This window comes from Pelophylax lessonae (assembly GCF_965119305.1).
Source record: "Pelophylax lessonae genome assembly, chromosome: 6".
Taxonomy (NCBI): Eukaryota; Metazoa; Chordata; class Amphibia; order Anura; family Ranidae; genus Pelophylax; species Pelophylax lessonae.
In genome coordinates, this window is record NC_138773.1 from 261,454,177 (window position 1) to 261,476,372 (window position 22,196).

The 22,196-nt window shown below is 42.2% G+C and overlaps 1 protein-coding gene across 2 annotated transcripts in view; it reads right to left on the reverse strand.

The window, feature by feature from the left end:
* CSRNP3 (cysteine and serine rich nuclear protein 3) overlaps positions 1 to 22,196 on the reverse strand; it is a 186,243-nt gene that overhangs the window by 11,701 nt on the left and 152,346 nt on the right. For both annotated transcript variants that reach the window (XM_082262407.1, XM_082262408.1), the window contains exon 3: positions 5,510 to 5,769. In XM_082262407.1, coding sequence (XP_082118533.1) covers positions 5,510 to 5,769 — 260 coding nt within the window. The remainder of the gene's footprint in view (positions 1 to 5,509; positions 5,770 to 22,196) is intronic.

Sequence of the window (22,196 nt, forward strand, 5' to 3'; positions counted from 1 at the left end):
AATATGTCAACAAAAGTTAGATTGTCCATCTTTCCGTGGCTTCTTTATGCACAATACTACACATTTTTCCTGGGGTGCCCAAACTTTCGATCCCCACTGTACTATGTGCTAATCATCTTGCATTTCAAAATGTTGCAAGGTATACATGTCCTCTGATAGCAGAGGCAAGTGTTCTTGTGTTAGTCATAGAATAGTTCCACAACTGTTATTTTTGTCAATGTAACTTAGTAACTTGGAAAGTTATAACACTAATAGCCAACTGTATTTATGGGAGCTTAGTTGTAAAGCACTAATTGGATTTTCTTGGTGCAAGGCCCCGCTCTGACATTATACAGCAACTAGACAGACTTAGAAGCAAATGTTACAATCTGCACTCACTTCTCTTGATGAAAGACTAGGATTCAGACACATCAGTGTTAAGGCAGGCATTTCATCCATAAAGGCATGTTCATCCACAGAGATGATTAAATGGAGATTGGCACATCTGTTTCAAAGTCTTTTTTGCTATTGCAAAAGGTCAAAAGCAGTGATCATGATCCAGAGCTGTGGTTTGCTACCTTTGAATGATCCTTAATGGCCATATTAATGAAGAACCTTTACCACAACCCATTTGCCTGAATTATAAAAACATTAGCTGGGCCATTATTTACCAATAATCGGTTTTCTAGAATAAAAAAAAAAAAACGTACTGTAGCATCCAGTTTTTTTATATTGGGAATGTTGCCTTTACTGTACATTTGCTGGACACGCTAAATTTTTCCAGTTTGAGGTGGCAAATCTGTTTTATGGTGTTGAACTCCAGAAATTCGTCCATTCTGCAATCCATTGTGATGCCACTATTCTCTTACTTTGTTAGTGAATAGATGTTGTGAAATTGCTATTTGCTTATTTTACTTGTTCAGAACAAATTGTTTTTAGTTTATTCTGCAGATGAATAAGTGAGGAGGCATCTCAAAGCCTTCAACATTGCCGTCCACTAGGCCGGGTTAAAATATGTGCGGCCCGCGGTTTCCAGCCACGGTGGAAGAGGCAGCGGGAAAGAGCAAGCAAAGACAAAGTTATTATCAGCAAAATGCAGGGACAACTCAAGGGGAGAGATAGTCAGCTGAAGACAGTGTTGTGCTTAAAGCGGAGTGCCAGTCACCTGTGGAAATATAAAAGTCAGCAGCTACAAAAACTGTAGCTTTTTACTTTTAAAAAAGCAGCCACTCACCTGTCCCAAGATCCAGCGGCGTGCTCAGACCAGTTGGTCTCACCCGCTGTCGTCTGTCCCCGGCATCTTCACTATGGGCAAACGGCTGTGACAGCTTGTGGCTTCACAGCTGGGTGCCCACTGCGCATGCGTGAGTAAAGCTGGGCATCGTGAATGATGGATGCAGTCCACTGGGACCCGTCAGTGTCCCAGAAGACTGCAGGGGGGGAGAACTTCCATTTCCGAGCGCCCCGGAGCTCGGTAATGAAGTGAGAAGTGGGTACCTTCTCCCCCCTCAGCTCCTCAAAAGTGCCAATTATTCAAGAGTAGCAGGGAACGAGCCCTTAATGTGGAACTTCCCCTTTTTTGGGTGGAGCTCCTCTAAGTCTTTATCCTTGCCATGGGGAATCTCCATGGAGTGTGCCAGTCAGGAAGCACTGGGGAAGTGTGCCAGTCAGGAAGGACTGGGGAAGCAAGCAGTCAGGTGGGCTGGTATCTTCTGAAGCAGTAGAATTGCGCTCAGGGTCTACAGGAAGCCAGAAGGAGATGCTGTTTCACTCCATAGTATGCCACATTTATGCACAAAAGGGACAGAAGTTTCCCAGTCTGTAATGGGCAGTTGCTGAATTAAAGAGGTTGTAAACCTCAGAATTTTTTTTTTTTTTTTAAACGAACACCTGTAAGACAAACACATAATGAGCTAGTATGCATCGCATGCTAGCTCATTATGAAATGCTTACCTTAGAACAAAGCCCCGAAGTGCCGACAGCTCACCTCTCTTATGGGTGACATGTTATGTCGCCCTTCTTCCGGGTTTGCGGCATCCGGACATCTGATTGGTTGGAGCCGCGATGATGTCAATCCCGCGCATGCGCGCAGGAGCCGACGGTTATGGCACAGGGCTCTGAAGGAACAGCCAGAGCGGCCGTTCCTTCAGAGTGCATGCACTAGTGATGTCACTGGCTGCATGCAAAGTAAATATCTCCTAAATGGTACATGTTTAGGAGATATTTACAGTACCTATAGGTAAGCCTTAATATAGGCTTACCTATAGGTACAAGTTGCAGAGGAGGGTTTACTTCCTCTTTAACATTAAAAATGGTTAGTTTTCCCTGGAGTGGTCAGCAGGAGCTGTACATTGGAACCAAGTTTGTGCAGGAGGAAGGCAGAAGAGGATTTCCCAGTGTACATAGTGAGGAGGTTGTCCCCTCTAGTTTCTGGACATTTTTCTAAGTTGGACATCCCAAAAATTCCCTACCCCATCCAAGTTATCAACCCCTAATAAAACATCAAAAACAAGCAAAGGACTCTTTTGTGTGTCAGAATGCATGAATGAAATGCTGTGTAGCAGTGGGGAATCCTAACTCTTGAAGCTCCTATGTGGGGTGTGCTACACTTGTAAAAATGGTTCAGTTTTCAGATCTCAGTTTTTGTCAGCCATATACTGCAAACATCTGACCACTTGATACACTTTCAAAGAAATCATTTTGGTCATTGTACTAAATACCCCCAATGTGAGGTTCTCTCAGATGTGGTCAGTACATACTACATAGGATGTATTGGCACATTCTGAAATGCTTATATGAGCTCATGAAAATATGCCACACTTCCCTGGCTGGAGGATCGTTCGAACTGGAAATTATTCCTGAAGTCTATATCCCTGTGCAAAAATGGCTGGATATCTTTCGGAGCATTCATCGCTCTTGCTTCATGTTATTGAGTTGATGCTGATCATCCTTGGCATATGCATTGGTTGTATACAGAAGGAAGAGGAATGTCTTTGATGTGGATAGTTGTATGGAGAACATGCATGTGTGATATGGAGGGGTTGCTCATTCTAGTCTGTTGGTGGGGGAAATTCATTAAATCAAGGAGCTGAATGGCACATTTCCATGTGATCATAAGAAGTGCAAGGGATGCCAACCAATCCTATGTTCAAGCAACGATTTATGGTCAACCGCCTGTCATGAGTGTCAACTCAATAACTGTAATTAATGTTCGGTAACGAGTGTTGTGGTAAACCCTTCACATCTATTCTGTCTGAGTGTACTGTTGCAATCTGTTACTTCTAACCCCCTATCTGGCTGACATTTCCCGAGAACATTTGTCCATGTGTTATTTTATTACCAACTGTGTATTATTGTACCATCTAGTTTTTCTTGTTTATGCTTAAAACATAAATTTCTCAAGTACCTTATTTGTTTTCAGCCAGCTGAGGGGTCTTTGTAACTTCAAAGAGCAAAATCATTCTTATTACACTATGATCATTCATTTTTTTTTTTTTTTGCAATTGGAGAGAAGCTAATGCACAACCCAGCATGACATTTCATCATCCCCCACCAGGGCCATTCTTCTCCCTATATCATGTAAATGGACAGCACAGCTTGAATATAGCAAAGGAAAGCTGCTTTTGAAGCACAGGAGTGGAGCATTTTCTCTGGTCAGCTAAAACGAGGTGATGAACAAAAAAAATTAATTGCAGTAACATGTTTGATCGAAAGTAAAGTTTTTCAAAGGTTTGTAAATTATCTAGAAGAAAATATTTTTTAAAGTGGCAGATAAAGTAACTGTGGGGAGGGGGATGGAGGAAGTCATATGCTCTTTAACCACTTCAGCCCCGGAAGGTTTTACCCCCCTAATGACCAGGCCATTGGTTGCGATATGTCACTGCAATAAGCGTATATGGATTGATTTGCACAAAAGTTATAGCGTCTACATTTTTGGTAAAATTTTTTTTTATTTTTTTTTTTTACTAGTAATGGCAATGATCAGCAATTTTTTTAGCAGGACTGCGACATTGCAGTGGACAAATCTGGCACTTTAGACACTTTTTTGGGGACCAGTGACACTAATACAGTGATCAGTGCTAAAAATATGCACTGTTATTGTAATAATGACACTGGCAGGGAAGGGATTAACATCAGGGGTGCTCAAAAGGCTAAATTAGTTCTTAGGGGGTGATTGCTAACTGTGGGGGGGGGGGTTGCTTTGACTCGGGTAAGACAGATCTGTGTTCCTGCTTAGGAACACACATGCTCTGTCTTCTCCCCTGTCAGAATGGCGATCTGCTTTGTTTACATAGGCAGATGGTGGTTCTGCCTCTCCTGAGAAAGATCAGAGATAGCCGGCGGACATCGGGTCCCTCGGACCCGCTGATTGGCATCCTGTGATCAGTGTGCAATCGCCCCTCTGGCGGCGCCCGCACGTTCCCCTAGTGGCAATTGCACGAAATGACGTACAGGTACGCGATTTTGCGCAATAGAGCTGTCCTGCCTCAGTAAATATGCCGTAGGTGGTCAGAAAGTGGTTAAAACATGGAAGTAATGAGTATTTTTGCTTTTGGCAGTTGGAACAATGTAGTTGGGAAATTAATAGTGGAACGAATCCCTCCTATCCCTTACAGCTGAAGATGGTGCCATCCTAGCCTCCTTCTGCAGTTGCCTTGGTGTTGCATGTAACCAGCAATGCCAGCAGCCATTTGAGATCTTGAAAGAGAACCAACATAAGCACACTGACAATTGTGACAGTTATTAAGAGAAGCATACCAAAATGGTTTTGGGAAATTGTTATAAAATCGGTGAGTATAGTTTCACATTAAGTACATTAAAGGCTAGGTTCAACTTTTACATAAACCTACCCTTGGTAACTAGGGATCCTAGTAGTTTCAAATACACTGTGCCATTTGTAAAAATATTTAATGCAAATGCCATACCTTAAGGCCTTTGCGGACATCCATCAAGCCTGGCTTATTTCCACGATATGGGTTACAAAAAACTAGCAGTTGAGCCTTCTCTTTTGAGGACAATTAAGTGAATAAATTGCTCTTTAAAAAGGAGTCTCAATAACAACTTTATTGTATCCCATGTCCTAAAAATAAGCCACGGCATAGGAATGTAAATGTTAGTCAGACTTCATGGGTGACAGAAAAGGCCTACAGGTATGACATTTGCATTAAACTATATTTTTACCAACCGCAGTGTGCATTTTTCAGTACATTTTTTACAGGGGCCCCTAGTCTACATGGGCCAGTTTATTTCTAAGGTGCACCAAGCCTATAAAATAATGGACGAAGCACAGATTTGATTTAGGACATAAGTACTCTTTAAAGATTATTTAGCAGTAACCTCATCCACCATTGGAGCCAGGAGAAATCAAAACAATCTTTATATCCAATTCTGAGCCCTTCTCCCTGAGGCAGGATTGGTTGAGAGGCCCAGAGATGCTCTCACACATGCAAGTCCCTCTGACATTTGTCAGGGTTACTCCATGGCCAGTCCAGCCTCCAGGCCTGGTTCATACCCCAAATATAAACGCTACCTTTTGTTTCAGAGAGTTGAGCTTTTCTTCTCGAAGATGATCTCTCAACATTTCCTTATGCAGCCGGTCTTGCTCTACAGCAAACTCTCCCAGAGTGTACTGACGTATACTGTTGTGACGGCTGGACATCCCCAAGGTACTTCCGCCTTGACTGGGTACGCTGGTGAAGCCTTGTCTCCTGGTGAAATAATACACTGTGACACAGTTGAAGCGCACATTCTTGGCTCTCAATCTCTTCTCTCGCTTTAGAATGGAGGGTGCTGGTAAACAAAAGAAAAGATACATTTCAGAGATTGCCTCCTTTGATGCAGGACTTGCTCGGTTTCAAGAGTGAAGTGTACTGTAAAAACAAAGAACGGTAAAGAATGCCTACAAATTTCATACATAAGACTTACAAGTCTTAATCAACATTAGGAACGTCTCTGACCTAAAGTATATCTAAACCCAAAAAACAAAAAAGTTACATTTTTTTCCACCTATATTTTTACCTTATCCGGCCAGTAACTTCCTGTCTTAAGCTTGATTCACACCTATGCATGTTGCTTTTGAGCATTTCTGTAGTGCTTTTTGCTATGCTTTCAGTGGTTTTTGTACCACAAATTTACAGCGATTTGCGTTATTTTATGCTTTTTTTTGGGGGTTTGGCAGAATTTGTTGTTGGGAGATTTAAAAAGACAATGCAAATCGTGGCATAATCGTAGTAAAAAACACACTACATGCACAGAAAAATGCATTCACGTGAACTTGTTCCATAGGAACCCATGGTAAAAAAAAAAAGTCCTGCTTTTCTGAAAAAGCATGAAAAAAAACGCATTGTACTGTATTTATGGAGGAACTAAGTAGCTACCCTTGGGACAGCAGCACTGTAATCCTGTGGAAAGGGTAGGGTTAGATGGACTAGAAGATTTAGTCAGACTTAACCCCAACTACAGGCAACACTTTTTTTTTTTTAACAAATAGACTAACTTTTTCCTCCTTTTGAGATAAAGGTTTTAACTATATAAATAAACTCTTATAATTTTTACTAACATGGCTTGTCCCAACCTTTTAATGACCATTTTTGCTGGACCTGAAAAAAAAAAAAAAAAAAAATATGGGGAGGCACTGCTGTGTTATTACCAGACTGCATCATGTGTGTAATTTTTGATTTGTCCTGGTCACCATTGTCGAAGAGATGGCAAGTGAAGGAAATCTAAAAATTTGAGTGGAGTTGTTGAGATCTTCCAGTGGGGACAATTTCTGGTAACAACTGGTTATCTGGGGGGGATCAATTTAATAACTAGAAGCCCTACAGGTCCTCAATGAGTTGATTGTTCTAATAGTACACATAGTATACCAGCGTCATCTACACGATTTAGAAGACAGCTTCTGGCCTTTGTGGCAGTCTTAGAGAAAAAGCTACATGAGAAACTAGAAATATTGGAAGAGGTCAGTGCAGAATGAAAGAAATGAGGGCCCTTGGAGCAGAGGATGAGCTCTCATATTTTGGTCAATACAAATTAACACCTTATGATTTTTGTGTTTTGGTCTCTTGGGGAATGTTTAACGGAAAAAATTTTAAGATGACTTTTAATACTCTTGCTAATTAACTAGTATAGGAAACATTAAAAGCTGTCTGTACACATTACAATCTTATTGTACAATCCAGATTACATCTGCCAACAATTACATAGTACAAAGGTATACCTAATTGGACACAAAAATAAATTAATTTTCTAAGTAGGTCTTCAAATTACAGTTTTGAGTAAAGTAAAAAAAAAAAAAAAGGACATGAAATATTTTGCCTGCTTTGGAGGTTGTGTTTGAGCATTGTGCAACTTAAATGTAAATTTCCCCATGCAGTTTTTGTCCTAAAGGGTTTTTATCCTTACACTAGGATTCACTGCCCACCCCTATCTTTTAAGCAGCCATAATGCACTGTGTAATTGTCTGTTAAAAATAGCATCTAAATACCTTTTTTTAATGAATCTTCAGGCCGGTGATGGGACTCCCGACTGCTCTAATACTCCGATCCAGGGCTACAGCGGGAGGGGCAGGGATCTCCCTCCGACGTCAGCAAGGAATGTCACATGACCGCCGTGCTGTTCCCTCAGCCCCTCCTGAGGTAGCAGCTGGGAGTCATGTGACCGGCCTAAAGATACATAAAGGTATTTACAGTCTTCGTTTTTAACAAACCCTTACACGCGCATTATGGCTGCATAGAGGAGGGGCTGGCAGTACATTTTTTAGAAGTTATTGTACTGCTAAACAGCAGCAGGAGGGGGAGGGGGGGTGGAGACAGACACGGAGCTGACAGGCAGGGAGAGGGGGAGAGAGGAGAGCTGCGGATGACGGGGGGATGTAAACTGACTACGGGGTCAAGGCTCAGCAGGCATGATAAACCGTGGTCAGTTTACAGAGGGGAGGGCAGAACTAGGCAGGATCAGCCAGGTTTTTTACAGTTTCCAGAGGGACAGGTTAGATTGCACAAGCACTCTGCTGTTTAACCACTTCTTGGCCACCGTCAAATGACGATGGAGCGGAGCGACCCAGATCTTGTTAAAGAGTGGATGACGCGGCTCTTTACCCAGGTGATCGGCTGTGTTCAATTACAGCTGGTCACACGTAAATGCGTAAGTTGGGTTTATCGGCACTCCTTGCCTCACAGACAGTGTGGCAAGGAGAGTCGATCAAAAGCTCCTCTTTGAAGCAATGATTAGGACAGGTAATCAGTACCCCGATTAGCAGTACCCATCAATGACCCCAATCAGTGCCCATCAGTGACCGCTCATCAGTGCCGCCTCATCAGTGCCGCCTCATCAGTGCACATTAGTGAAGGAGAAAAATTACTTTTACAAAAATTTCCTGACAAACTAAGTTTTTTTTTTTGTTTTTATATACAAAATATTCGGTCTTTTTTTTTTTTTTGTAAAAAATAAAAAACAAACAAAAAAGACACAACAGGGAATTCTTAAAAATGTACATTTTTTATTATTAAAGATGTATTTAAATTAAATAAATAATTTAAAAAAATGATAAAAATTTAATTGGGTACAGTCTTGCGTGACCGTGCAATGGTCATTCAAAGTGACAGTGCTGAAAGCTGAAAATTGGCCTAGGCAGGAAGGGGGTGAAAGTGCTCATTAGGCAAGTGGTTTACATGCTATATAGAGGTATTTTTTTTTAATAGGGTTACAACTAATTTAAAGTGGAAGTAAACCCTTCTATCGTTTTCAGCCAAGTAAGCTGCCATCTTGGCCTCTGTTTAATCTTCAACTGCCATGATGATGCACATATAATCATAGGACACCAGCCATTGGATGGTTTGACAGTTGACAGCACAAACAAATGCGACAATTAGCAATCCCAGCATGCCGGGAATGTAACTGTTTTCTGAAAACATGAAATCAATGGGTATACTTCCACTTTAAGCATGTAAAGATCTTAAAGAGGTTGTAAACTCAAATTTTATTTTTCACCCTGAAAGAGAAAGACATAATGAGCTAGTATGCATTGCATACTAGCTCATTATAAAATACTTACCTTAGAACGAGCCCCCGCCGTGCCACCCGCTCACCTCTATGACGGGCGACATGTCCAGTCGCCCATCTTCCGGGATCGCGGCATCCGGCCATCTGATTGGCCGGAGCCGCGGTGACGTCACTCCCGCGCACGCGCGCGGGAGCCGACGGTCACGGCACGGGACGGGACTCTGAAGGAACGGCACCAGCGGCCGTTCCTTCAGAGTGCATGCGCGAGTGACGTCACTGGCTGCATGTAAGGTAAATATCTCCTAAACGGTACATGTTTAGGAGATATTTACAGTACCTATAGGTAAGCCTTATTATAGGCTTACCTATAGGTACAAGTGTCAGAGGAGGGTTTACTTCCTCTTTAAGGTTACCTGTGTGTGACCAGGGTCCAAGCTTGGGTCACCCATTAAAAAAAGGTAAAGGTTGGGGTATGACAAGAGAAAAAAAAAAAAAAATGGACAAAAGAATGCAGACACTGGATAGAGGACATAATCTATCATGCATGGTGGAGGAAAGTATAATACCTTAGTGCATGGACCTTCTTTGGTGCTAGTAAGGCAAGAAAATTATACAGAGTGCAAACAACGAACCAGGAAACCGACCCCTACGTTTTACATATACTATTCCTTGTGGTCAGCCCTTGACAGGTGCAGATTTCAGCATACAGAAGAATGATGAACCAAAAGCATAAATCTTAGATACGCAAAACCTATTTGGTAGAGGAACAGGAATCTGAAGTGCTGTCTTTGAGGAACTATTCAGCACAATCAGCAGCTCTTAGCTCATAAAGCCATATTAAACCCAAAAGCAAACATATTGCAGCTTGCCAGTGCTTAGATGCAATGGCTGCATTTGTTTTCTTTAAGGCTTTTTTGCTTTAATTTTCATCTGGTGATCCAGACAGTAGGTCTTTAAAAAAAAAAAAAAAAAAAAACGAACAAGCTCTCTTCCAGAGGCATTAGTTACAGGGATGCAACAAACCATTTATCACTTAGTGCCCGTTCACATTTGTGCGATGCGGGAATGCTGCGAATATGCAGCGTGATCCCGCATCGCATCCGCACCTCTGGCAGTTCACACTGCCATATGGGATACGCAGGGGGTGTCAATTAAAAGTTAATGACACCCCCAGTTGCGATCGCATATCGCAGTGCGATTTGCAAGTTCGCACAGAATTGAATTGCATTAGTGTGAATAAAAAAAAAAAAGCCTTATGTGCGAGTTTAGTGCGGATGCGGTGCAAATTCAGCCATACAAAGTGTATGGCTGAAATTTGCACCGCACATGAGATGGCATGTAATTTAGGAGCAGTGCACTCTGAATTACATGCGATCTCCGCGATCGCACTAATGTAAACCGAGGGTGCTTACAATGATCATATTTATTCATGCAAAACCTTTACCCAAAATGGAAAAAAACTGCTTGCTGTAGCTGAATATAAAGTGTGAGCTGGATTTTGGCTTTAATTTTTTAGTGTATTTAAATCTGCTAGTCCATTTTACACTACCCTCTCCCCCCAGACTGAATGCTGCTGTCTGGTGTGTCCCCTGTTCTTGTTTATCCAGAGTGGGCACACGCTAATAGATGACGCGTGTTACTTGCCAGATCACCAGGTGAAAAAACAGGGATAAAAGCCTAAGGCCCCTTTCACACTATCCGTCCGTCGGACGGATTCCGTTTTTCTCAGCGGGGATCGAGCCGTCGATCCCCCACTGAGCAGGATGACGACAGCTGTGTCTCCGCGCTGTGTGCGGAGACACAGCTGTCAGTTCCCCATACTTCTCTATGGGGGAAATTGGATGAGAACGGACCGTCAGTCCGTTCTCATCTGATCCCATCCAATCCGCTGGACGGATGGAAAATAGGGTTTCCATCCGTCCAGATTTGACGGATCGGATGTCAGCGGACATGTCTCCACTGACATCCGATCCCCCATAGAGATGCATGGGGGGGACCGTTCAGATCCGCCTGTCCGTTTTTGTGAAAGGGGCCTAAAAGAAAATGAATGCAGCCATCAATTCGAATGATTGGTAAGCTGTGATGGATTAACATTTTTGGTTTTGGGTTGAATATTGCTTTAAAGTAAACCTTCACCCTTGGGTCACAGTTACACATTGGCAAAGAGCTACAGAATGTGTGAGTAAACATTTCCCTCGTGTATCTTGGAAACTGACAATCTACAGTGCCAAAGAGCTGCAAATGGAGCATTTGGAGTATGAAGAAAATAACAGTTATACAAAACATAAAAAGAATGTTTGGCAATATATTGTGGATATTCAAATGCTAACTAATGAAAAAAAAAAAAAAAAAAAAAAAAAAAGAGTCTTATTCCAATCAGGCACCAATCAGTTCATGACATCAATCATATACATTTTCTTCTTACTGGAAGAGAATGCGTCATGGTCACTAAACACAATCTGAGTTCTGGCAGGACTCCAACCTGGAAGCACTCTCCTCTGCTAGTCTCATGATGTCAAATCAGCATTAATGAAACCATATTGCACCTCAGCAGAAAATCAGCTGTCTCTTATTCAGTTGGTATTAGTATTTATTACCTTTATGGTACATTTTGTTCTGGCTTAAAAAAATATGATACAAATCAGAATATTTAATAAAGTTCTTTGCATGTGGCAAAAAAAAGAAAGAAAAAAAGCGGTCAGATTTTTAAAGAGACTTCTAAGCAATCAAAACACATGGCAATATTACCGTACACTGCTTGATTAAATTAGACTGGCCTTTAAAATTTCCCAGTCCATGTTCTGCAGAACCTCTCAAGATGCTCCTTTTAACATCATATTGTATTTGCACGCAAGCTGCTAATTGTCTTTTCTGCCTTTAGGTTCTGTTCACATCTAGGCATTGCTATTTTTACAGGCGCTTTTCTGGCATTTGTGCAGCATTTTGAGTTGACAAGTGACCAATGAAAAGCAGTAAAACGCCTGCAATCTGCCAAAAAAGAACCTCATGTACTTTTTTGGAGAGACGGGTGTTTTGCTTAAGCCGACAGAACGTTCAGAGGTGAACAGGGGCCATTGCAATGAATGGGATTGGTCTTGTTGGGTGTTAAAAGAGCTGAGGCTAAAGCTGGCCATGCACTAGCCGAAAAATCATTTGAACTCCTTTCCAAAAAACGAAAAATCGGCCGCGAGAGCAGACAATCGTGCCATCATGTAATGACTGAATTTCAAAACGATAAATCATTCAATGGACATAAATGAATCAGTTTTTCGTTCAGTTTGTCACATATGCCTAGTGCAAACAGTTCAGGCGAGAAACACATAAACCTTTCAATTTATCGTTAGTTCGTCAGAATTTTTTAAACTGTTCCTTTTTTCGGCTCTAATAACCGATTTTCTATTTGTGCCCATTAACTGGATGAAAAACGAATGAACGATCGGACCAAATGACAGATTTTCAAACGATTTTTTGGCTAGTGTTTGGCCAGCGTAGGCAGAAAAAAAAAAAAAAAATGCCCAAAAACACCTCAAAAAGGTGAACAGAGCCTAAGGCCCTGTCCCCACCGGAGCGTTTTTCAGCTCGTAAAACACTCATCTCTGAAGTCTCAAAACGTCCAACAAGCAAAATTCTTATTAATTTCAATGGTCCCAAAACCCCTGACGCTCAAAAAAGTACATGAGCTTCTTTTGTGACAGATTACAAGTGTTTTTTGGTCAGATGTCAATGCCTGCCTCCAAACGCCTGCCTGCAAATGATACGCTCAGGTGTGAGAGGAGCCTTAGGGTCCTTTCACACGGCACAGTCCATTTTTTTTCCGCTCAGGCACTTTTTTTTTTTTAAATGGACACGGATGACACTTTTGGGGTCCGTTCCGTATGTCCGTTTTTTTATCCATCCGTTTGCGAATGAAAAACAGACATGTATGTCTATGGGATTGCAGATGTTAGCGGATGACATCCACCGACATCAGTTTTTGCATCTGTTCCGTTTTTTTTTAAACGGAAGAAAAATAGGGTTCTCTTCTGTCTCAAAAAACAGAACTGAACGGAATGGACTTACGGAACGCCCGTGTTAAAGGACCCAAACTCTGGGCTTTTGAGCACAAGTACTTACTAAAGGTCCATTTACACCACTGGGTTGTGGTACCATGTGTCAAAACAGGTTTTTCTGCAATGCACAAACCACAGTTGTATCACCACCCCATTACACTGCTACAGTAGTGGACAATGCATCCAAGTTGCAGTGCACATACTGTGCTGAAAATTAAAATAGCACACAATATTTCATACATATGTAGCACTACTCCCCTGGGAGCTGCTGGTTGCAGATTCCCCTGGGTTACCCTTAGCAACAACTTGACAATAAAGCATGTTCAAAGTGCTTGGCTCAGTCAGAAAACAGTCCAGGGGTTTTGGTTTTTTGTAGTTTTAATTTGAGAACTTGAATAGGAGAAGTGATGAGTGGGATACTCCAACTGAATTAACTATGCACAATTGCTGGGACTTTGTTTAGCTGAAAGCGGGAAGGCCGCGGCTTCACCTTGCCAAAAAAGTGAAGAAGAAATTTGTTGAATTGTACTGCACTGTAAATCACTCTTCAGCATCCTACTTAGCACCCCCTTTTTCCCTACTCTTCAGGGCTCTACACGGCACCCCCTTTTCTGTAACACTCTATGTGAGCTGACCCTTTATCTCCAGACTTTGCTGAAGTGGTCCCCCCTTCCTGGGCAGACCCTTTGGCAAGTCTCTTAGTACTCAGTTTTCAGTTTTTCCCCGAGAGACTCTGCCAGCAGCTCCACCATCAGCTCCACTGGATCCTCTGCAGCTCAGCTCCACACCTGGTTCACTAGGCTGACTGCCTAAGACCACTTTCCTCATACACAGCAGGAGGCGAGACAGCCATCTGCCTCCTCCTGGGACTCCGCTTCCTGCCTAAGACGCCCTGTCACATGTCCCCTCAGCTTTTATGAGCAATCAGAGGATGCATTGCAAGAGTGCCCTCCCACTAGGACTCCCACAAAAGCCAATGTGTCACTGGCTGAGTTTCCTCCACTGTCCAACAAGCTCCCTCATTGGATACAGTGGTGACACTCCCTCAGACCCAGTGAATCACACCTGGAAACATGTAACAGGCAACCTATTAAAATAGGCTCCCCTGATAAGCAGAAGGATCAATAGATGCTTTTGCCTAGCACCTACCAACCTAGGAGGGTGCTACACATAATTTTGCCATCAGCTCTAGGACCTGCCCCGCAGAGACACACACTCATTTGAGCAGACACAGCATTGTAACATCTGCGGTGGTGGCATGCTACCCAATAATTAACCACTTGCCGACCGGTCACTGGGACTGTACTGCGGCAAAGTGGCTCGATTCCATCCAGCGGCGTAGACCTACGTCGCTGGACTCCTCCCCCTTGTGGGCGCTGGAGGCTCGCTCCCGCTGTTTTCAGTCACAGCGGGAGTCAGGCCAGGGGAGGAGTGGAGGTGATCACCGCCGCTCTTCCCCAATCGTCGGGGAATCGAGTTTGGAGATCCGCCCGCTTGTGTAAACAAAGCGGGCGGATCTCCAAAGTGCCAAACAGTGACAGATTGCAGGGTTCAGCATAGCTGAACATGTGATCTGTCCCTGTGTCACTCAGTCACCTCCCTCCACACACTTTCGTAAGCACCAGGCATACATTAACCCCTCCCTCTCCAATAAAATTAACCCCTTCCCTGCCAGTGTCATTTTTACAGTAACAGTGCATATTTATAGCACTGATTACTGTAGTAATGTCACTGGTCCCCCCAAAAGTGTCGAAAATGTCAGTCAAGGGTCCGATCTGTCCGCCGCAATGTCGCAGTCCCGCAAAAAAAAAAAAAAAAACACCAAAAATGACAAATATTTACCTTAGTTAGTAAACGCAATAACTTTTGCGCAAACCAATCAAAATACGCTTATTGTGATTTTTTTTTACCAAACATAGGTAGCAGAAAACAAATTGGCCAAAAATGTAAAAAAAATGTTAAATTTTAAAATTTTTTGGGGGGGAATTTCATATAAATAAATGTGAAAAATAGTATTTTTTTCAAAATTTACGCTCTTTTTTTGTTTATAGTGCAAAAAGTAAAAATTGCACAGGTGATCAAATACCACCAAAAGAAAGCTCTGTTTGTGGGAAAAAAAGGACGTAAATTTTGTTTGGGTACGGCGTCGCACGACCGCGCAATAGTCAGTTAAAGTTGCACAGTGCCGAATCGCAAAAAGTGGCCTGGACACCAAAATCCTCCGGTGATAAAGTGGTTAAAATGTCCTACTTCAAAAAGTTTACAGAGGGGGGGGGGGGGGAATCAAGCAACACCAGGGGCCCCTTCATTTTTTTTTTACCCCAGTGCAATGATACTCCCAAACATTCCGCTAGTAAAACTGGTAATCATTGTTTGGGGACAAAAATGCCTAAATACACGTTTTTAATGGTAAAAATAAAATAAAAAAAGCAGCAGGGGAAGAAGCACATTTTATACTGCCCCCCCCCCCCCCCCCCAGAGGAGAAGACTAACTTAGCCATAATATAGGAGCTGCTTGCAAAATATAGGAGCTGTTTCCAAAGACTACACAGGTAGCCTATCCACCCACACAAAAATAATCAACTGACCAGTTACACCAGCCACAAGGTCTCACAGCAAAGGCCGACATTCAGAAATCTAAACGGTTTGTCGTCATCATCCTCTATGTAATATTCACAGAACATCTGGAGGCAGAAGAGCATTCATCCATTTTTAAACCTCTTGTTTCACATGAGCGACTGAATGACTGCAGAGAAAGAAAACCAACTGCACAGCATCTATCAGGGTCAAAGCTGGAATCCCTGGACCAGTGCAGCTGACTGGAAATCATTGTTCCTCCATAATCTACATAAAAGCCATTTCACTAATAGGCCAAATTAACATTTTTTTTTTTTTTATTCTGCAGACAACATAAATGCAGCTTTCAAGAGTCGCAGAAGCGATAAAATGGAGGTAATTAGCAGTCTTGCAGAATAGGGGCTGCTGGGAATGATTGGCTGGGGTTTCTGTAGAGCTATTTTTAGGTGAAAGTGCAGGCATGTAAAACCTTGCACCGATTCCTGGCACTACTTCCGAGAAGCATTATCCAAAAACTGAATATAAAATAAATAAAAGCCTTGAGTGCAAAGTGGATTTTAATTATTTTGCAGAGAATTAAGCACAGTGTAAATAGCAGAGCAGAATATGTTTAAAAGGACATGTAGAGGATATGCATGAAACCGATTTATAAAGGAGTTTAATGTATTGTATACCAAGATCCCAAATGCCTGTGTCCTGGAGAAAAAAAAACAACCTCTTTGCTCTCTACTTTCAAATTCTAACAAGACTGTCCCTCCCCTAGGTGTGATGTACAACTACACATGGAACGGTCAAAAATGTTTTTTTTTTTTTCCTCCCACTGTAGATAATATACATTTTAAAGTTTCACTTATAGGGTCCTGACATCACCCACATTTACCCCCAAACCTCCCCATCTAGAGCATGGCTCAGCATTATTTTTTTGCCCTTTCACCTGGTTTTTGCGCCGATAAACCGCTTTTATTACTCCTTGTGACATCACTAGGTTTGTAAAATTCTTGCAGTTGGCAGCTGCTGGGGCCTTAGTTCTTAGAGGTGTATTCATGCCACAAGAACCTCTTATACTAGAGCTTTTTCTCTACACACAGGGGTTGATTTAGTAAAACTGGAGAGTGCAAAATCTAGTGCAGCTCTGCATAGAAACCAATCCGTGTCTAGCTTTTTTGTTAAAGCTCAACTGAACAAGCTGAAGTTAGAAGCCGATTGGCTACCATCCACAGCTGCACCAGATTTTGCACTCTAGTTTTAAATCAACCCTATAGTGCAGTGGCCTCCAAACTGCTTGCTTTTAACTGACCAGAGGCACGACTACTTCCACTGATACAAGGCAGTATTATGCCACCTGACACCAATATTTGGGCACCATTTCTCCCACTGACACCAATAATGGATCACCTGCTACCAACGAGGTAGCATTATTCCTCCCCCAATGCCTCGTACACACTTTAAGGCCTCTTTCACACGGGCGTTCCGTATGTCTGTATATCACCCCATAATGCATGTCAATGGGATTGCGGATGTCAGCGGATCACCATCCGCTGACATCCGATTTGCGTCCTTTCAGTTCTGTTCCGTTTTTTGGAATGGAACAGAACCCTATTTTTCTTCCATTTAAAAAAACAGAAAGGACGCAAAATCGGATGTCAGCAGTGTCATCCGCTGACATCCGCAATCCCATAGACATACATTATGTCCGTATATCATCCGCAAACGGATGGGATGATATGCGGACATACAGACCGGATGACGGCCTTAGATAATCGGACGAAAAAAAAAAATCACTTTCGAATTGATCGCACGATAATCTGATCATTGGTACACAGCTTTCGACAGCCGATCATAACATTTCGTCCAACAAAATCCAAAAAGGGACAAACACGAAAACTGTGTCGTTCGATAGCCTAGCAAATGGCAATCGTTCAATCAGTACACTGTGCGACTGCTAAAAATCGATACACAAAGACCACACATGATCAGAAACCCGAAAATACCCCAGAAAAAGCTTGGCTGCCATGGTTTTTATTTTGCACTATCCAATACGTAGCTACAATACCAGGAAGCTTTTCCAGAATCATACGAAAAAAAATAAAAATAAATCATACTTTTAGTACACCTTGTTAAATTCGATACTAGTATCATACAATAAAATACGAACGATAAGTCATCCGATTATTTCATCGGGTGTACCAGGCATAATACTAAAAGTGGTGATGTTTACTGTCACAGTCCGGCCCTCCTGGAGTCTGAGGCCAGGTTCACATTGCTCCGATATGAAAGTCCCACAGCTTCCGATCAGAATTTGCCCTGCAACACCGGTCAGGCTTTAACGATCAAGATCCGACTTGAGAGGATTGCCACTTGGGTCTGGTATGGATTTGGGGTCCTCCCCAAATACATTTTGCAGTGCTAACATTGCCTCTGAGCACAAATTGCATGTCACAAGTCGGATCAGTTAAGATGCTGATCTGACTTTTATACGACTTCAATGATATTCAATGGGCTGAAATGGAACCAAGTCAGACCCAAGTAGTGCAGGAACCTTTTCCAAAGTCTGACTGACACATACATAGTTGTGTACAGGGGGTGTGCCAGGTGTGCCTGGGCACACCCCAATAACTATGTGTGGTGCCGATCTCCACCACTGCCCGGGCTCCCCCCTCCTTGTTTTGCTGTTGCCCGGCAGTGCTGCTGGCTTCCCTTCTCTCCCCCTGGCTGTTGTGGAGGATATTTCAGGATGGAGAGCAGGGGAAAGGGCTATTAAATATGTAAATTTACCGGCCCCTTCCTTTTCTAAATGAAATGAACACACTTGCTCACGGTGTCTATTTATAACTGAAGCATAGTAAATATATACAGATGCTTCAGTTTGTAAATGAACAGGAAGCCATTCAGCACAGAGCCCTTCCCACTCATTCACTGCCCCATGCAGCTGAGGCTGCAGAGAAAAGGCATGCGTGTTTGAGCTTTGGGGTGCACACCCTAATGTAAAAGGCTGCGGACATCTATGGACACATTAGGCCAGTTAAGACGGCTCTCATAAGGAATCACTGATTTATACACATCATGCAACGTGCTCTCAAAGTCAGAGCGTATATCACATCAGTCTAAACCGGGCCTGAAGGTCAATAAAGTGGCCCTTTGTTTAGAAAGATTGGAGACCTTGCTATAGTGTGTGGGCAGGCTCTCGAGAGGCAAGGCAGCAGCATGGTTTTGCTGGGAAAAAAAAATCCATGTATGCATGTAGACACAGATATTTGGAGGATAGGCAGTTCTGTGGTCAGGGCTTAAAACACAGCTTGCGATTTTAAAGCAGCAAAAACACAGGAATTTGGAAGCATTTTAGCATTTCTGGCAGACCAAGAGGTATTTTTCTGTATTTGCAGTGTTTTTAGAAATGTACCAGTATCACTGCACTCCAAGCCCTCCTTTTCTGTAAACCACCTATGCCTCCTGTTCATCAGGATAGAGGGGGAGTTGAGAGAATTGTACTAGCAGAAACTAAAATGCATGAAGTTTGAAGGCATAATTAAAGGGTGTTCTATTATTGCCTGGAGTTTTTTTTTACCATTTTGGGTCTGTGACACCCTTTAAAGTTCTCAGCTACAATACCTCATTCCATGACCGCATTAAAATATTTCAGCCGAGAAATGCAAAGCTGAGCAATTTCCTTGTTCCAAAAACCTACTGTCAAACTAAGAGTTTATTCACAAGCTGTAGTCAAGTTAACTGACTATGCCAAGTTTGGTCTGGGCATCTTGGCATTAGAGCTGGAAAAGGGTCAGGGTCAGGATCTGTGGGTTTTGAGCAACTGGGATCATTTTTATCCATTTGGGACTCCTGCTCACTACGCCTAACTTTGTGAGTTTTGTTTTCGGTGTTACCTTCCACTGTTGGTTGTTCCCTTTTGCCCCTAAATGCCTTCATCATATAAAATAAAATGCCAACAAGAAGAGTTGACTTTCATTTTTGGGCTGTGGCAGGTATGCAGATTCAGGAACTCAAGAGCATATATCTTACCCCCCCTTTACGATGGTGTAGATACAACTATGGCACCTCATTAAAAACATCAATATGTCCTACAGCAATTATAAGGGCATCTTCTGCCTGATACGCACGCAACGATTGTTGGCCGTGAATTTTCGGCCAACGTCCGATCGGCCGATTGTCGGCTTGTTCGTATGATGCTTCCGACAACCGACTGCGACTTTTCGGCCGAACAAAATCTGGTGTGCAGGCATTAAAATTTTTGTTGGCTGTCAAAACAACGGCCGATTTTCCGTCAGTCAGTACAGATTTCGGCAGAAAAAAAAAAAAAAAAAAAAAAAAATCAGATGAGCAAGACTGGGCATGCTCAGAGAAGAAAAAAAAAAAAAAAAAACACACGGAAAGTTAACCAGCACATGACATCACTTCTGAAGTTGGTTTTTGTTGGCCGAGAAAATTTGTGTGCAGTCTAGAGCACATTTCAACCAACACAACAACACTGGACAAAAGACGGCCGATCGGTCGGCCAACAATCGTTGCGTGTGTACGAGGCATTACTTTTCTCACAATTTCCTGTTGGGCCTGCCAGTGAATTCACCTAATGTAATTTCCTGTGATGGTGTGGCAACAATGCTGCACGGCTCCTAAATCCAGAACAGAATTCGTCATGTAGGTTAGGCCTATTTGCAACACAGCGGGATCAGAAGATGTTTTGCAGGGGGCAGTGGGCACGGCTATCAGCATTGTCACTGCACCTAGCCACACCTAGTCCTGTCTACCACGTTCTAGATTGATGGCACTGTTTTTGTTGCCAAATCCTTCCCATTTTGAGCTTCAGTGTCTGGGAGGGAGGCCATGTGAAACACAAATAAAAAAGGATTTGGCTCAGTCAGGGAATTTAAAAGAATTTTTTTTGCTTTATGGAGGCGTGTGCATCACATAGTAACTGGATTTGGTACTGGTTTGAGCTGTCATACATGAGCCTTTAGCTGTTCTAAAATGCTCTAGCATCCAGTGCTAAAACAAGCAAGGTTTGGGTAGACAAACCTTAGTTTTAAAATGCATATAACTGTAAAAAAAAAAAAAAATTTTTTTTGGAGACCTAGAAACTCCAGTAATGCATGAAAAGTTAGACCTTGAGACTTGAGAACAGAATGTGTGCAAAATTTGTTTTTATAATTAGCATTTTTTATTATTCTGTTTTTGGACTGATAAAGCAAGCTATATTTATATGCTCATATGGCGATGCTTTTCTCCAAGAAATGACAGGCTTATTATACAGAGACTAAGACTATATCTGCAGGAGCCAAGCTGCAGATGAAGCCAAATGCTGCTTTGTGATTGGCAGACTGCCACTAAGCTCCTTAGAGGGTAAATTGCCTCGCTCTCAGTTCTGGAAATATTGCTTTGTACATTACATGCTCCATGTGAAAAGGCAACACACTGTGCTTTGACCAGTGTTCTCCAGTATCTAATTAACGTCCTGTTGCAGAGATTAATATTTCTATGTACAGCAAACACCACCTCTGACAGTAAAAGCGCCTCGATGCTTGCAGCCAGTATCATTTTTTTTCCAGAAAATAATGGAACAAAAACATTCAAGTTTGTTCAGTAACACACTGCAGAGAGGATTAATGATGTGTAGAAAGCAACTGCACATTATTACTAAAATCATTACTGAACAAGTTTGTTAATTTTTGAAAAAATTATTAATGCCTTTAGAGAGGCAGTTTCATCAAAGTGTGTTACTATGATTGTAGAGTAGTGTATTTCTGATATAGAGTCCAGCATCAGTGGGGACCCCGTACATTTGCCTACTAGCCCAACACCATGATATATCCACAAGCAAAGACCATGGCAAATCAGATAAATGCAGATCAGCCAAATGTAGTTTGGCAGAAGCCAGAACTTACTGACCAGTTTCTAGAGTGTGGTAGGGATGGGGCAGCTCACAACACTGCTGTTTAGATGTTTGCATATTAAGGCTTTCTAGGATTTGGGGCTCCACACAATGTTTCAAAAGGCAGTGTCTGAAGTGTACTGCTGTGGCCAATTTAGAAATTATGAAAGGTATATTTTATTTTGCTATAGCAAACCTTTTTAAACATCAGAGATACTCATTTCACAACACAATTCTCCATCTATGTGGAATGAAGAACAAGTGTTCGATAACACTGAATTTTACCATCGACCAGATTACAAGGAAGATCACCGTGTCTTTGAGCTGCAATGTTAAGTTATTTAAAATTAAGTGGTTTATCACAACAGTGCTCTATTTCTAACTGATTAGGGGGAACCAGATCCTAGTCCAGGTCAAATCTATGCAGTGGACTTGAAAACCTTCTTCCAAAATTCCTACATGTTGGAATTTGGGTTTGTATTACATGGAAGTCCAATGATAGGCATCCTTCTAGTCCACCCAATCACTGGAACCATGCGTCCCCCATCCAAGCTATGGCCTTAATGGCTCAAGCATGAATGAGCTCTAACCAGTCTAGTCTTTGCAAGTAGATCTTAATACATGTAGCCATCTCATGTTATAGAGAATGCCTTTGTTCTGACCAACCTTACGATTATCTTCAAAAACACAAACTTTTGGATTTGAAC